Source organism: Pinus tabuliformis, chromosome 5_1 (genome assembly GCF_031772625.1).
Source record: "Pinus tabuliformis cultivar Carrire ecotype Pingquan chromosome 5_1, CPIR1, whole genome shotgun sequence".
In the NCBI taxonomy this organism is placed as follows: Eukaryota; Viridiplantae; Streptophyta; class Pinopsida; order Pinales; family Pinaceae; genus Pinus; species Pinus tabuliformis.
This window is the reverse complement of record NC_142305.1, coordinates 939,682,307-939,698,478: the sequence shown is the minus strand read 5'-3', so window position 1 is coordinate 939,698,478 and position 16,172 is coordinate 939,682,307. Positions and strand designations below refer to the sequence as shown.

The window sequence follows — 16,172 nt, the reverse complement described above, 5'->3', positions numbered from 1 at the left end:
GAAGTTTGAACAAAAACTTCATGACATCAAGAAAGGAAGGAGATCAAGCAGCTGAAGGACCCACGAAGAAGAAGTTGTTGATGAAGGAAAGAGTCTCCAATTAAGAGGGAGCTTTGACAAGTCCCTGATCAAGAGGGAGTTTTTGGATCACCCCTGATTACAAAGGAGTGACAATTGTGTTTTCCATTTCATGGGTTATGCACTAGACCAGGACTAACAGTCGTAAGTCTAGATGAAGGCCATGAATGGAAATGTAGACACAACATAGACACAACATTATTGTCTTCACTTGGGAAGAAAGAATGGGAGGATTAGGTAATTATCTGGCATCCGATACTCTTTGAGGATGTGTAGGGCATCCAAGACAAGAGTAGGCAAGAGGACCGATATTCTTTGAGGGGCTGGGAACCCAAGATAAGAATAGTCCTAGAAGGTCATACTCGGAGAACACGCGGGTGGGTATGTACCTTGAGAGACAATGATAAAGGTGTCTATAATTCATTGGTATCGCCAGCATTGTAGCCCATAGTCTCATAAAGAGATGGAGTTGTTAGTCAAGGCCTTGCACTATGACAATGTTGATGGATATGATGCTATAACAGATGGATTGCTAATCCGGTTTCTCTTATGTGAATTCTTCAAGATTGATAATAGCCAAATACCTTGTAATGTTGTATGAATACCTCCCTAGTTAAGAGGGAGTGTTGAAGGAAGTGTAACTACGTACGATCTTCATAAATGTACTTTTGATATTTGTACTTATTCAAGAAAAGAAATATTATTTTTATAATATATGTCAATGAGTTTCTTGCTCATTGAAGTAGGTCTAGCACATGTCAAAGTGCTATAGGTGAGTCAAATAGTCAAGAGAAAATATTGAAGGCCTTAAGGGCATGTTACACTATGTATAAATATATATTAAAGTCAAAGGGAAACCTCCAACGAAAGTCAAGTTTGATCCTATGTAATGACCCTTCAAGAAGCTCCTTCAAGCATGCTACACCACCATAGAAAATGTGTGAAGTCTTCTCAGCAAATCAGCCACCAAATTTCCCTCCAAGTCAGCCTACAAACAGCTCTACAAGTCGGCCTACAAGCAGCAACCAAGTCGGCCTACAAGTCGGCCTAAAAGGAGGGACAGACCTCTATTTATAGAGGTTGTCCACTCCTCATACAACGTAGAACTCAAGCTCTGAAATCCACAAGAAAAAGAAGAGAAAAAAAGTCGTGGAAAAGGTTTGTTAGGGCAGCGAAGAAAGGAGGAGAAACAGCGAAGGTTGAGAGACTATTCTTAGGGTCATACACAGCCATACGTGCGAAGGAAGGAGGTCTCTCTGCGGCTATAACAACAGAAATACAACAACTCAATCCTTATCTCTATTTGGGTTAGAAACTAAGGTCTACAAGGCCTTCATCCAAGAGCAAAGGAGAAGCCCTCACCAACGAAGGAAGAAGGAATAGACCAAAGTTAAAAGGACTGTTTTCTAGGGTAGAAAACAGTCACATGTGCGAGAATCAGATTTCTTTCCATAGTCACAACAGCCCTACATTACAATTATCCAAAGTTAGTTGATTGGTGAAAGGAACCATCATAAGGAGAAGGGTCTCATCAAAAGTATCTTCTCTAGAGCAAGGACTACAAGGTTACTAACAAGTTGCAAGAAGAACGAAGTGTCGGAAGTAGGAAGACGAAGTGCCGGGAAACGAAGTGCTGGAAGAAGTGTCAAGGTATATGGTGCAAAAAGGAGTGGAGACTAGATTTGTGCTTGGAAGATCTTGTTGTCAGGGGTCTAGGTTTGGCATTGATCAATAGAAGCTTCAATAAGAGAAATTCACTAAGGGTTTTCCTCTCAAGAGTAGAGAGGTTTTGGCCCTGGCAGAGAGCCAACATCTTGTGTTCTTGTATTTTATGTTTTGGTAGCTGTTTGATGAAGGACACACATATGCACTAATAAGAAGAAGAAGAAACATAAGCTAACAAGAAAAGTAAAAAGACTCCACAAATTGTTATCAAGTAACAAAGAATCACACTACACTACTTTGCCCTAGATTATTCAACATTCCAACAATATCATATTTGGAGTTATTATCTTTACATGTTTGCTTCTAGTTATTAATAAGTAACTTGGGTTAAAATGTAAAACAAGAAGATTCATAATGCTCCATAATTTGGAAAGCCATCATGCAATCTTTTCTGCTCATTGGTATATGGTTGATTTGGCACATTGGTAATGTTTCCCAAGTTCTTGGGAAGGACCCTTGGATTGGATGTCAAAATCATCATTTGCTTCCTCTACCCCTTGTAAGGAGACTCCATAGGGATGGATTCTTCTTCCTCAATAATATCATGAGACAAGACTTTGTAATGGGTTAACTAGATGGTTGTCTTGGAGGGAATTAGATCTTGACGAAGAATTTGGCACTATTTGGGAAAATTCCACCAAAGAACCACAGAATTCCTTTGCTTCTCCCTTGGAAGAGGAGGACTAGTTGCTCTAGTCCCCAAATCCAACTATGTGGTATGCTATGAAACTTGGATATACAACCTTAGCTTAAGAGATCAGGCCAAACCCCACTCTTTAGTGTTAGAAAATCAGAAAGGCGGAAAGATTTTCTTATATAGATAATTACTTGTGATTCTTTTATCTTTATGTTCTTTTTTTATCTTTTAGCTCATCAAGGAATTACCAAAACAATAACACAAGGACAACAGATGTAGGCGGGCAGCCAAGGAAAAACCCCTATCTAGGGAAAACCGAGTCAACAATTCTTCCTTCAATAGTTTCTCGAGATAATCCAAAACTTTTTGGCCCAGAAAAAGACTTCCTCCACACCAAGTCAGCTCTCAATCCTTCTTGCAGATGATAACCCTTCAATAGCAACTTCGACCTAGCAGCATCAACATGCAGTAGCAATAGCAGCAGCAATAGCAGCAGCAGCTTCGACCCAGTAGCAATACCAGCAGCAGCTTCGACTAGACTAGGAAGACTACGATCTCCCTTGATACACCTCAGAAGTCAATGAGAGTTGTCCCAAAATTTCGATCTTGGGGTCTTCTATCTTCCTCCAAAAACTCACACTCCTTTCCAACTCTCCTTCCAACCCTTTTCCAATTTCGCACTTTCCTAGCTTCCAACTTCAGATATTGAAGTATGTGAGAGAGAGAGAGAGAGAGAGAGATGCTCCAAATGAAATCGAATTGCCTTGTATATATAGCCTTCTAGTGAGGTCGAAATACCCTTCTTGAGTTCGACTAGATCTTCTTGAGGCCGACTTGGTGTGGAGGAGACTAAATTCATTTTTTACTCAAAAATAATTCTTTTTAAATGATTTGAAAGACCAAGAAAGGTCTCTTTTAATGTACAATGACTCTAATGACTCAGAATAAATCCTAGAAGTCCTCAATGGGGACTTTGACCTAAAACAAGATGACCCAAGCATTAAACCCATGCTTTAATAAGTCATAATAATAATAATAATAGTTTCTTCATTCTTTTGATAAGTACATTTCATTGTAACTCAAATACATTTATGAAGACCGTACCTAGTTATATATTTCAACACTCCCTCTTAACTAGGGAGGTATTCACAAAAGCAAGTACAAGGAAGATCTCAAAACACATGAACCATGAAGAATTTAGGCACCGCAATGCCATGAACTATATTCTTGGCCAGGTCAATCGATCCAAGGTCCTCCAACAGTTTAGGCATTGGACTAGATCCCTGACCAAGGAAATCTATCCGGGTGGGACTAAGATGGACTAAAGCTTTCAACCTCTCTAGGTACCATCAGGCTTACTTACTAACCATCAACCCAGGGATCTAGGTGTGTATATGAGGTCAGAGCTCCATGACCAACGCCACCCTCCCTGCTTCGGGAACTGAACGCCACCCTCCCTGCTTCGGGAACTGAACGCCACCCTCCCTGCTTCGGGAACTGAACGCCACCCTCCCTGCTTCGGGAACTGATCGCCACCCTCCCTGCTTCGGGAACTGATCCCTGCTTCGGGAACTGAACGCCGCCCTCCCTGCTTCGGGAACTGAACGCCGCCCTCCCTGCTTCGGGAACTGAATGCCACCCTCCCTGCTTCGGGAACTGAACGCCACCCTCCCTGCTTCGGGAACTGAACGCCACCCTCCCTGCTTCGGGAACTGAACGCCACCCTCCCTGCTTCGGGACCTGAACGCCACCCTCCCTGCTTCGGGACCTGAACGCCACCCTCCCTGCTTCGGGACCTGAACGCCACCCTCCCTGCTTCGGGAACTGAACGCCACCCTCCCTGCTTCGGGAACTAAACACTTCGGGAACTGAATGCCACCCTCCCTACTTCGGGAACTAAACGCTTCGGGAACTAAACGCCACCCTCCCTGCTTCGGGAACTGAACGCCACCCTCCCTGCTTCGGGAACTGAACGCCAACACAAAGTGTAGCCAGATGTTGTCCCAGGCAATGTGTCTCACACACAAAGCCTCAACTCTCCCGATTATTCCAATCGGTAGAAAAACCTACCCAATCAAACAGATCGGTAACAAATCTCTCTCGTGTAACCTGCATGCTATCAAACCTCAGAGAGATTTACCTGTACAAAACACAACCCCAATTCGTAACAAACTTCCAAATGTACACAAACCTTCGGGGTCTTTCAGACATCTTGATGTTGCTTCTCAACTTTTCACAGTAGGACTTAGAGCCTTCCAAATGAATCTTAACAAAAGATTCTTCAACCATACAACTTCCTATCCTACTTTTCATGTAGCAACATATTCTATAAATAGATTTGGATCTTCTTATCTCAGCAGTCCTTCAAACACATTCTCCAAATTCTTTCAAGGTGTTCAACATGACTATTATATGCCCTCCCTCTCAACTCAGGGAGATTCCTTTCGTCCAAGCTCCCTCTCAACTTAGGGAGATTTCTTTCATCCAAGCTCCCTCTTAACTTAGAGAGTTCCACTTCTTTTCTATGACATTGGAGAATCCTTCATGGCTTCCATCCTTCTTATCAGAGTTATCATGACCATCACCATTCACATCATGCTTATCATATCAATTTTAATTTACGAGCATCTTCATCATCTTGAAGATTATGTACCTACACAACTTAGATAGCAAGTACAACCAAATCTATAGAAGCATGAAGTTAACAATATCAAAATCATGGTAGCATTCAACTTTACACATCAAATACTCAAACTTAGTTAAGAGACACATACTCTTCAACTCCTTGCTAGGGCTTTTGTCATAAATCCTAGACTATATCATCAAGACTTTGAGAATTTCATAACAACCTTCATTACATCTAGGGTTTCAATGTTTCTTCCAGAGGTATGACATACCCTACTACAACATATTGCAAACCCTTGAAACAATTCAAACAAATATAGATCTTCAATGTATCTAACAACCTTCAGAATTAATATGTTAGACTTCCTACTAGGATTTAGTACAAAACCCTAGAATTCACACATGAACTTTTAACAATCAAAACCAATCACAGCTTAATTCAAAGTAACAACATGACTACCTTTCACTAGGGTTTTATGCAAACTCTAGATTTTTTAATTCTCAACAGCCACCATACAATTTCAGATTTTATCAACTTTTGATAAATCCCAAATTGTCACACTAGTCATCACACATTAGAGAATTGAGCTTTTACTAAGGTTTAATTACAAAACCCTAGAATTTCACAAATACAATCATCCTAGAGAATCAAACTTTGACCAGAGCTTAGTTCTAAACCCTTGGACTCGTGACCATCAACAATTAGGTCAACTCATACATCTAGGATTCCATCATCATGCACAAGCATGTGTTAGTCAAACCCAAAGACACAAATATCGATAAAAGTTAGACATATAACAAACTTGATTAGACTAGGGTTTGATCGAACAAACACACACATGCCAAGGATTTCATTTCTAGGACATTATAAGGGTCTTGCTTATACACCCTACCAAACCCTAATGATCTAGGGTTTCAATACAAAACATAGCAAACCCTAAATTACCAATACTTCAAAGATTCGAGATTTCAGACATTACCATTCAACCCTAACAAGTTAGGGTTTCCATACCCATACCAAAACCCAAAACATGACACCATCAAAGCATCGGATATTTTCTTTTGATTTCAACAATAACCCTAAGTAGGCTAGGGTTTCACACATTATCATCGACTTGCCCTTAAGTTAGGGTTTTCACAACGAACCTTTTTAGGGTTCCACAAGAGTAATTAAAGATATGAGGAGGGTAGATTTATCTAATGATTAATCACCCAATCAAGAATCTTTATGATTCAAGAAAGCTAGACACAAAGATGTTAGTAATAGTTTATCAAGAATGAATATGAATATAGCAAGAACTTGTAGTTCAAAATATACCACTTGTTTCTTAACAAACCTTGTAATTCCAATGCTTTGTCTTGTGAGGCCTTCTTTGAGTCTTCAACAAGTTTTTCCTAAACAAGGAAATATGAGTAGAAATGTGATTAGTATTTAATGCAAGCAAAACTAGATAAGTAAGGAAGACTAAGAATGAAAAATGGTAATAAGGTACTTATCTTTGGAGGTTGGTGAGGGCTCCCTCCAAGCTTGAGGGATATCTATAACCTTAAGAACAAATAAAAATGTTTTTCCAAAAATATGTTAAACCTATAAATACTAAAAATCAAAGATAAAATAACTAAAGCTTAGATCGAAGGACTTAGTAATGTAAGTCCCTTAAATCCAGTTCTTCGAGCTTAGTCTTCTTTGGAGATCCTTCTTTAGCAACATGGGCTTGGTCTCTGCTTCTTTTCTTGTACTTCGGATTGTCAGGACAATCACTTCTATAGCGACCCATTTTGTGGCATTGGTAGCATTCTATCTTGGACATATCGATTTTCCTTCTTGGAGTGTCCTAAACAAGGAAATATGAGTAGAAATGTGATTAGTATTTAATGCAAGCAAAACTAGATAAGTAAGGAAGACTAAGAATGAAAAATGGTAATAAGGTACTTATCTTTGGAGGTTGGTGAGGGCTCCCTCCAAGCTTGAGGGATATCTATAACCTTAAGAACAAATAAAAATGTTTTTCCAAAAATATGTTAAACCTATAAATACTAAAAATCAAAGATAAAATAACTAAAGCTTAGATCGAAGGACTTAGTAATGTAAGTCCCTTAAATCCAGTTCTTCGGGCTTAGTCTTCTTTGGAGATCCTTCTTTAGCAACATTGGCTTGGTCTCTGCTTCTTTTCTTGTACTTCGGATTGTCAGGACAATCACTTCTATAGCGACCCATTTTGTGGCATTGGTAGCATTCTATCTTGGACATATCGATTTTCCTTCTTGGAGTGTCCTTTCTTACGAGAAGTGGAGTATGCATTTGAAACCTTTTCTTCGTTTTTGGATACTAATGAAATTCTCATTTCTTCTTAGGTGCAAACATTCCACAATTTCTCAAAGGTAGGAGCTTCTTTCCAACTATTGAGACTTGAAGCAAAAGAACTCCAAGTAGGTGGTAATCCCAATAGTGCAATGATTACTAGCTCCTTTTCCGGTACAATTTCATCTATGGCTTGAAGTTCATCACTAATTCTAGATATCCTCACAAAGAAAGAAGCCACAATATCATCCTTTGTCATTTTTGTAGTCCTTGACTCATTCTTCAAACTTTCTACTTGATCGATGTTCTTGATAATGAATAATTTTGACAAAGCTTCATACATTTCTTGAGCATGTTCTATACTAGAAATGTATGGGACAAGATTGTCCTTTATGCTTTCTACCATCAATGTCATAGCCAATATTCCTAACTCTCTATACTTTACTTTATCAGCTTCATTGGATTCTTCAGTAGGCTTCTTCACCTTCCCTTTAACCAAATCCAAGACCTTGTTCTTTTCAAGAATGAGGTCAATTCTCTTCTTCCATGCCCTGTAATTTGATGCTCCTTCCAACTTGTTCTCACTCTTTATTTTATTAGACATTGTCCTTGAAGATAGTGAGCTTCTTCCCTTATAAGAGCTCCTTATATGATCCCTTGATCAATCCTTTAGACTCCTTTTAGTAGATTCTCAAAAATACCTTTTTCCTCCTTCACCTTAGCTCTGATACCATGTTAGAAAATCAGAAAGGTAGAAAGATTTTCTTATATAGATAATTACTTGTAATTCTTTTATCTTTATGTTTTTTTTAATCTTTTAGTTCATCAAGGAATTACCAAAACAATAACACAAGGACAACAGATGTAGGCGGACAGCCAGGGCAAAACCCCTATCTAGGGGAAAACCCAATCAACAATTCTTCCTTCAATAGTTTCTCAAGATAATCCAAGACTCTTTGACCCAGACAAAGACTTCCTCAACACCAAGTCAGCCCTCAATCCTTCTTGCAAGTGATAACCCTTCAATAGCAACTTCGACCTAGCAACATCAACATGCAGTAGCAGCTTCGACCCAGTAGCAGTAGCAGCAGCAACTTCAACTAGACTAGGAAAACTTCGATCTCCCTTGATACACCTCAGAAGTGAGTGAGAGTTGTCCCAAAATTTTGATCTTGGGGTCTTCTATCTTCCTCCAAACACTCGCACTCCTTTCCAACTCTCCTTCCAGCCCTTTTCCAATTTCACACTTTCCCATCTTCCAGCTTCAGATATCGAACTATGTGAGAGAGAGAGAGATGCTCCAAATGAATTCGAACTGCCTTGTATATATTGCCTTCTAGTGAAGCTGAATTACCCTTCTTGAGGCCGACTTGGTGTGGAGGAGACTAAATTCATTTTTGACTCAAAAATATTTTTTTTACATGATTCGAGAGCCCAAGAAGGGTCTCTTTTAATGTACAATGACTCTAATGACTCAGAGTAAATCCTAGAAGTCCACAATGGGGGCTTTGACTTAAAACAAGATGACCCAAGCATGAAGCCCATGCTTTAATAAGTCATAATAAAAATAATAATATTTTCTTCATTCTTTTGATAAGTACATTTCATTGTGACTCAAATATATTTAAGAAGACCAAACCTAGTTACATATTTCAACATTTAGCGGGGAGGAAAGCTACAGAAGCTAAAATTCCCAGCAAATTCAAAACTGTTCATGTGGCTCATCATCCAGGGATCAGAACAAAGCTCTGACTTGCGACAATCTGCAAAAGAGATCTTTTCATGGACCCAGTAGATGCTGTCTCTGCCAGCAGGATGCTAAGACACACATATTTTCCATGAATTCTCTATTTCAAAGATGATATGGGGAGAGGTACAAAGGATTTTGGGACCTACTTGTGTGTAAAATGGTGCACCTATAGAGGAAGCTTTAAAGAGCTATCTCAGCAAACAACATCCAAAAAAGTTTAAAGCTCTTCCCCTTAGAGTAAATTGGGGAATATGGTAGCACACGACCATTCTATATTTGAGGACAACATTCCTTCCTCGCAATGAATAGTAATTCAAAACCTGGCCATACATGAAGCATTCCTGCAAGTTAACACTGCTAAACATCCCGGAAGGACTCAAGAGAAACAGTTTGAAAAAGACTTCCCCTGGGCTTCTTTTGATAGGATAACACAAGGTGATTCCTCCATAGGAAGGGTTGCAGAGGTTCTACATCTCTCAAACACTCACACATCTCCTTCTTGGCAAGAGTTGACTTGGCCTCAAACAACTTTAGTAAACTAATGGCCCTTACACTCATTCTTCAATTGGCCAGGAAAAGAGGAATTTTGCAGTAACATATTTATCGAGACTCTCTGCTCATCATAAATTGGATGAATGATGTTTTCTCTTTGCAGAATTATGAGTTCATGCCATTTTTTCAAAATATAAAAAACAGTCCGCAGGATTTTTCACATCTCACCTTTGATCATATTTACAGAGAAAGGAATCAAGAAGCAGACAACATCTCCAAAATTGGATTGGCGCTGGACCAAGGCATATAGCAAAGTGCACAAAAAGTACCAGGATTCCTCCTCTGAATATATTCACAACACCTGACTCCAACTAGCTTATATACTCCTCCGGTTACTGTTGTATGAATGATATATATAAGTTGGCTGCAGATTTTCAGACTCTGTTCCAGTGACAATGTATATGTCCACAGATAGATGAATTACAGATCCAATGCTGAAATTTAGGCTGAAAATATTAGCCTCTATGGCCTTCTCATAGACTTCAGTTTTTGTTTCTTGCTTATATATGTTCGGGTCATCAGCCAGCAGGAATGCCCATGGCATATATAAATGAAGTTTTGTTCCTATCTCAGAAATAAAATTACTGGATTTTTTCCTTGAAAAGAAAATGACTTGGGTTTCTTTTCTTTATATTAGTGCACTGCTATCTTGTATTGTAATTCTATTAGCACATACTTAGGAAATAGTCAGTGCAGTTAATTGTCCCTGTTATCGTCTTCATTTATATTTATAACAATTAATCTTGTGTGTCAATACTTCCATGCTATGCCAAACATAACCCAATTGCAAATTGCAAGCCCTCACACCGAAGACAAAATTTCAATATTAAAGAGCCCAATGATGTGACTGAAACATGGCCCTACTTCACAAGTGGGTAAACTACATCCATGCTCCTAAATGTCTTTTCATCAAAAATAAATACAAGTCAAATCGAACACAGTTGATAGTGGTATTATAATAGAATTTCTTCCCTTAAAACATAACATATGACCAGAATAACACTTATCGAGGTTGATCGACTATTGTAGACATGCACTTTTAAGTTTTGAACATTGATTGCAAGGGGAAATTCAAGTTCGTAGAAACATAAACTTCCAATTGAGTTCCACTTTGTTTGATAGTAGGAGACTAACATTTCTAAAGCTCTATTAACTGTTGGAAAAATTCATTCCAATCAATTCTGCAATCAGAATTCTCATTGATTCTCGCCTAACATTTAACAAATTTCTCATAGTGCGTTTTGAATCTTGATGTTGTTTTAACTTTTCCATTAAGCAAAGAACAACTTTTGAAACTTCAATTTCACAAGCAAACACTTGGATTGTACATTTCTTGTTATTGAAGGTCAATCTACCAAGAAACAGTCATTCAGTTCAATCCACCCCTAAGACGCTGAGTAGCCTTTAGAATAAATACTAGGATAATACAAATCAAAATTGTATGCATGTTCATGTTCATTGCCCCTAATGCTGGATTAAAATGGACACCTACTGGTTCTTCTCTTCTATCTCGCTTATGTCACTGTAATCTATTATACTATCTCTTCTGCCAAGAACATGTACATGCCTTTAGAATCTAAAACAGCAAATAAACAAACACAACTTAAATACATATGCATGCAAGCCGATTGATGCAATTAACGAAACCGTCATTCTACTAGGAAGAATGGTTTGACTTGACCGCACACAAAGGTCAACCAAGAAAATGTATTTACAGGATCATGTTAGTGCAAGCTGCAGTAAGATTTTCCAGCTAGACAACAAGAAGTCGCATCAATGACTGCCTGCTTGGTAGGATGTCCGTTGGCCAGAGTCTATATAGTTCATATGTGTATATGCAGTGGAGGATATTGCACAAAACAACACTCATGAAAAACATACACCCAACTATCCAAATAGTTAATACATTGCTACATATGATTGTTGTAAATTACAATGACTCAATACCGGAACTAACAAGAAGTCTCTTGCATTAATGCTATTCTAAAAACAAAAATATTAGAGTGTATGTTATTATATTGCAGTTCTTAATGCCTATAACAATTCACATTCATAATTACTAGCAGCGTTTCTTTTTCAAAGTTCTTCATATCAACATAGTTGCCTACTTATAGGCAATCTGCTAATAATCATAAAAGTTACCAACTAGGAACAATATATTGCACAACAGAAGACTTTACTTTTATCATTACCAGATGAGCAAGGTTCACAAAGTAAGCAGAACTGATGAAATTTTTCAGATTGACAAACAATGTAGCATAGCGGATGAAGGATAAAACATTCTGCAAATATGCATTAAGCTGTGCAAATATGGAACACTATAACAACTGGCGTACCTTTACATGCTGTTTGTGATCTCTATCAGATAGGTGTGTGGTTGCATTGGCAGTGATAGAAGTATTGTATAGTTCCCATCTAGATCCTAATTGGTGTGAACCTTCAATTAAAGAAGCTGTTGAAGGAAAAGGATTCCATTTCTGGAAAATGATAGCAGAGAAACTAAACATAAAAATATTATTTCACTTGAAGAAAAACAGTCCATCCAAGAACTTCGAAGAAATCTTAGTAAATATTTCCATAAGAACAATACCTCTGCAATTTCTTTTGAAAATGGGGGTTGATGCGATGGTTCAGAATTTAGAGATCCATTGCCAAAATGCAAAGTGGAATGTGATATATCAAACATGGACAGTGCAAGAACTTCTGCTTCTGAAGTGTGCTTCTCATTGATCTCAGCCATGTTTATCGAATTCCTGCCAGCAGTTGCAACTTGTCTTGGTGGAGATGGAGGATGTGTATCAAATGTTTCCCATCCTTCATTTGTTGACCTTACCCATTTTTCATCAACCGAATTTGATCCTTGAATTCCAAAAAGATTAGATTGTGCACCATCTGAACCCAAATCTATCAAGCTGTCTGAATTAGCCCTTATGAAAATCGAGAGATCATGATTGACTTGAGCCCCATTACTAAAAGATGCAAACTTTGAGATGTGCATATTCTTGCCTTCTCGACCCTAACATAAAGCCCCCACCAAAACATTACAAGAAAGCCTTTCTTTTAGCAATTGTCAAAGCAAATGGTCGCATTTTACATATGTAAAGGAAGTATGAAAAGTTGAAAACTAGACCAATCAAAATTAAGATAAACATGACCCTCATCCACTCCTGAGTCCTAGCATCCAAAAAAGAACAATATTGCCCATTCAAGAAGATGACTAATATGAATTGATCAATAACAGTTATTTCCCAGCTAATAAATTATATGACTGAACACAGTTTTTTTCTGGATCTTAAATACATATGATGATGGAAGGGACTAATGACACTTAACAAGCAAACAAATTTCTTTGGTCAGAGCCAAAAAGAGCCACCACATGGCTATAAAAGTGGCAAAGACAGTAAGTAGACATGACAATTGATAGTCCTCAAAGCAAGCCTAATTTTTCTGGAAGTGCCAAGGCCCAATACACTGTGTTCTACAGTCTTCAAAGTTTTTGTAAAACAAAATTACTTCCAGTTATTTTCAAGAAAAACAGCACACTTACTTACCTGCAAGCCACAGTTTTCTGCCCTTTGAGGCCTTTGAGAGAAACTTTCTGGTGCAGCAAATTGTAGAATGTTCTGGCCATGCTGATTCCCGTGGTTGTTCAACATGTGAGTTTCTGATATTTGATTATGTTTTCGTGTAGTAGTGTCCCCGTATAAACCTTTGTGATGAAAGGTAAGTTTTACGCTGTCTCCCTCATTGTTTCCATGATAGTTAGGAAGGCACCTCATTATGTCTCCTCCATCATTTCTATAATAGTTTGATAGTCGCCTGTGCCCATCAACATCTTCATTTCCAGAGTAAGTAGACTGGCCCCCATCTGCATTCCCATTGTAATTACATTGACGCCCTGCATTATCTCCATCAGTGTTACCACGACAATTTGAGACTCGTCTTGTGTCCTCTACATCAGCATTCATACTGTAATTAGACAGCCTTCTCATTCCATCTCCACCATCATAATCACGGTAATTAGAGGGGTGCCTGATGCTCTCAAAAATATCACTTCCAGTGTAACTAGAGGAACGTCTCACAGAACCTGATTCTTGGGCCCCTTGGTAATTAGATAACCGGGAACCAGTTTCAATTTCATCATTATTTGCCCTACAGTTTGACAGGCGAGCCATGCCATCTCCTGCACTGTTATTAGATTGATATGATGACAATGACAACCGCCCTGTATCCAACATGTCCTCTGGATAACGGCAGTCAAGTGAAAACCTTCCATACTCTTCCTGCGGTATACAAGAAAGGGAACAAGGTTAAGTAAAATCCTTAGACATCTGAATGGTGAACCGTTAGTTCAGACAATAAGGTAATTTCACCCACAGGATTGGCTTCCACATAGCATTCATTCTATGTGCAAGGATGGAACTCCATGCCATACCAACCAAATTTTTTAACTGGCGGAAGCCACTGGCCCAAACCTATTTTGCCAAATCACATTGTTACTGTCATCGTTCAGTTACATCTATAGTAACATTTATCATATGAAGAGTGAAAGATCTGAATCTGAGCAAACTGAATAAGAGATAAAACTCTGAGCTTATGTCCAAGGGGAAATGAAGCCTAAAAAATCACATGGTGGCATCACGAACCAAAAGCCTTCCATTTTCTTCTAATTGAGACGCGTATATAAAGGGCGGAAGTTGAGAGATTTGGTACAGAAAAGCGACCGAGATAATCAAAAATATACATCAACTAAGCAATAATGGCAAGCAGAAGCAAAACCTCGAAAGAATAGAAGACATAACCATATTTGAATGCTTACCGCCCTATTCCTTTGAATAAACCCTTCTGCAACATAACGTCTCTCAACGTAAACCTGCTTAATGAAGGTTCGCAGTCTCTCGACATTGCTATGCAAAACAGATAATATGGCATTACAAGAACCAAAAGCAGAGTGAGAACCAAAAATTTATCTTGACTTGTCTTTACTTTCCATCAACTGAGCAAAACTTGCAAATAAGACAAAAAAATTATTGAAAACGAAAAAACGAAAAGAGTTTTTCCACAGAAAAGTCCCTACTTGCTGTCAGGCAGGCCGTTATTCTGAAAATCCCAGTTCTTCAAGTATATTTCTCGCGCCCGCTGCAATACATTTACAATTTTCCTATCCTCCGTAAGATTTCAAACTTGTTACATTATCGTTTCGCTTAGCCTATTCAACTCTGAGTACTAAATAACCAAACTCGAAAAGAAAGTAGAGCAGAAGAGTAAAACACCTCGTTTCCCCCGGAATGAAGAGCGTTAACTTCTGCCGCGCTGAACTTGGACATCGATATTGATTTTACGCGGTGAGTGAACTCCCGGCTAGGATAGTAATAGGAGGACAGATTTCAATAATTGGAAATTGCATATAATACAAATAGAATGCAAATTTAAAGGAGTTTGTAAATTTTGGACTTACTGTATACCGCTGCATGTCAAACATATAAAGGTCCAGAAATTGGTACACACGTACTGAGGAACCTTTAAAACAAAACAAAAGGTAAATAATTACACATGTCATACATGTCCATCTGAAGAATAAAATTTATATCTCTCTGTATTTACTCGTCACAACATTCTCATCTCATCTCATCTCAGATTTTGTGGACGGTTTCGCAAATTAAAACTGCTGAAACAGAGCCTTGAGGATTTAAACGGTGCCTAATGGAGTATTTACCAGAGCGTTACAGTTGATGCACTTCTTATTCTCATTCAGCTTCGACAGAGCTCGTATCAGCTTTTCATTCTTCTCTTCCTTCTTCAGACGAGTCGCCATTATTTTTCAAAATTATATTACCCCACCGTTTATGGCATCCGCATTCTTCAAATCTCACAGAACCTTCAATTAACTACGGTTTCTGCAACAGCTGCGTCGTCTGAGAATAACAAACACAGACAAATAGGTCTGATAATTGCTGGAGTCGCCCACATTCAAAACCTTCCACTCCCACTGCGCCAGTCCCGGACTCGGCAGTAACTCCTGGCGTTCACCGTTTGAGCCGGTGACAACTTTCTTTAACTAAAATCTGTTGATTATCTTAGAAAAATGGGGCGAAAGTCAGAGGACTCATCGTGATTTGTGAATAATGATGGGATACAACTCAGCACCACCGCTCTATATTATTTGTTTTTGGTTCGTTACTTCAATCAGAATCTCATTAATCATAAGTGTTGTTCAAACTTTGAAATCCAAGCTCGCCTCATGTCATGTCATGGGCCTTTTCCATCCCTACACATTCATATATTTTTCAGAAAAGATTATGAATAAATAATTGTTATATCATATGCGATGTTCCATAATTAAATTTTAAATTATTTTTATTAAATACTGAATTTAAAATTATTAAATATTTTTTTATTTTAAATTTTTTTATTAAATACTGAATTTAAAATTATTAAATATTTTTTTATTTTAAATTTTAAAATATTTAAATATAATTGTAATAATAATCAGTAGTTTTTAA

At 38.2% G+C, this 16,172-nt stretch overlaps 2 protein-coding genes across 4 annotated transcripts in view; both read right to left on the bottom strand.

The window, feature by feature from the left end:
* Positions 1-12,705, bottom strand: part of LOC149167870 (uncharacterized) — a 130,563-nt gene extending 117,858 nt beyond the window's left edge. For 2 of the 3 annotated variants that reach the window (XM_089433214.1, XM_089433215.1), the window contains exons 1-2: positions 12,260-12,705; positions 12,006-12,146 (exon numbers count right to left, since the gene is read on the bottom strand). In XM_089433214.1, the coding sequence (XP_089289340.1) occupies positions 12,006-12,146; positions 12,260-12,667 (549 nt within the window). In that variant the 5' untranslated portion in view covers positions 12,668-12,705. The remainder of the gene's footprint in view (positions 1-12,005; positions 12,147-12,259) is intronic. The other variant, XM_089433216.1, reaches the window with a different exon arrangement.
* A 458-nt stretch (positions 12,706-13,163) lies between these two features.
* On the bottom strand, positions 13,164-15,790 carry LOC149167869 (uncharacterized). Its single transcript, XM_089433213.1, has 6 exons — positions 15,386-15,790; positions 15,128-15,189; positions 14,943-15,030; positions 14,747-14,808; positions 14,489-14,576; positions 13,164-13,952 (listed from the first exon to the last, which is right to left on the bottom strand). The coding sequence occupies exons 1-6, from the start codon at positions 15,482-15,484 to the stop codon at positions 13,179-13,181; spliced, it is 1,173 nt and encodes a 390-aa protein (XP_089289339.1). The 5' UTR covers positions 15,485-15,790; the 3' UTR covers positions 13,164-13,178.
* Positions 15,791-16,172: the final 382 nt, after the last annotated feature.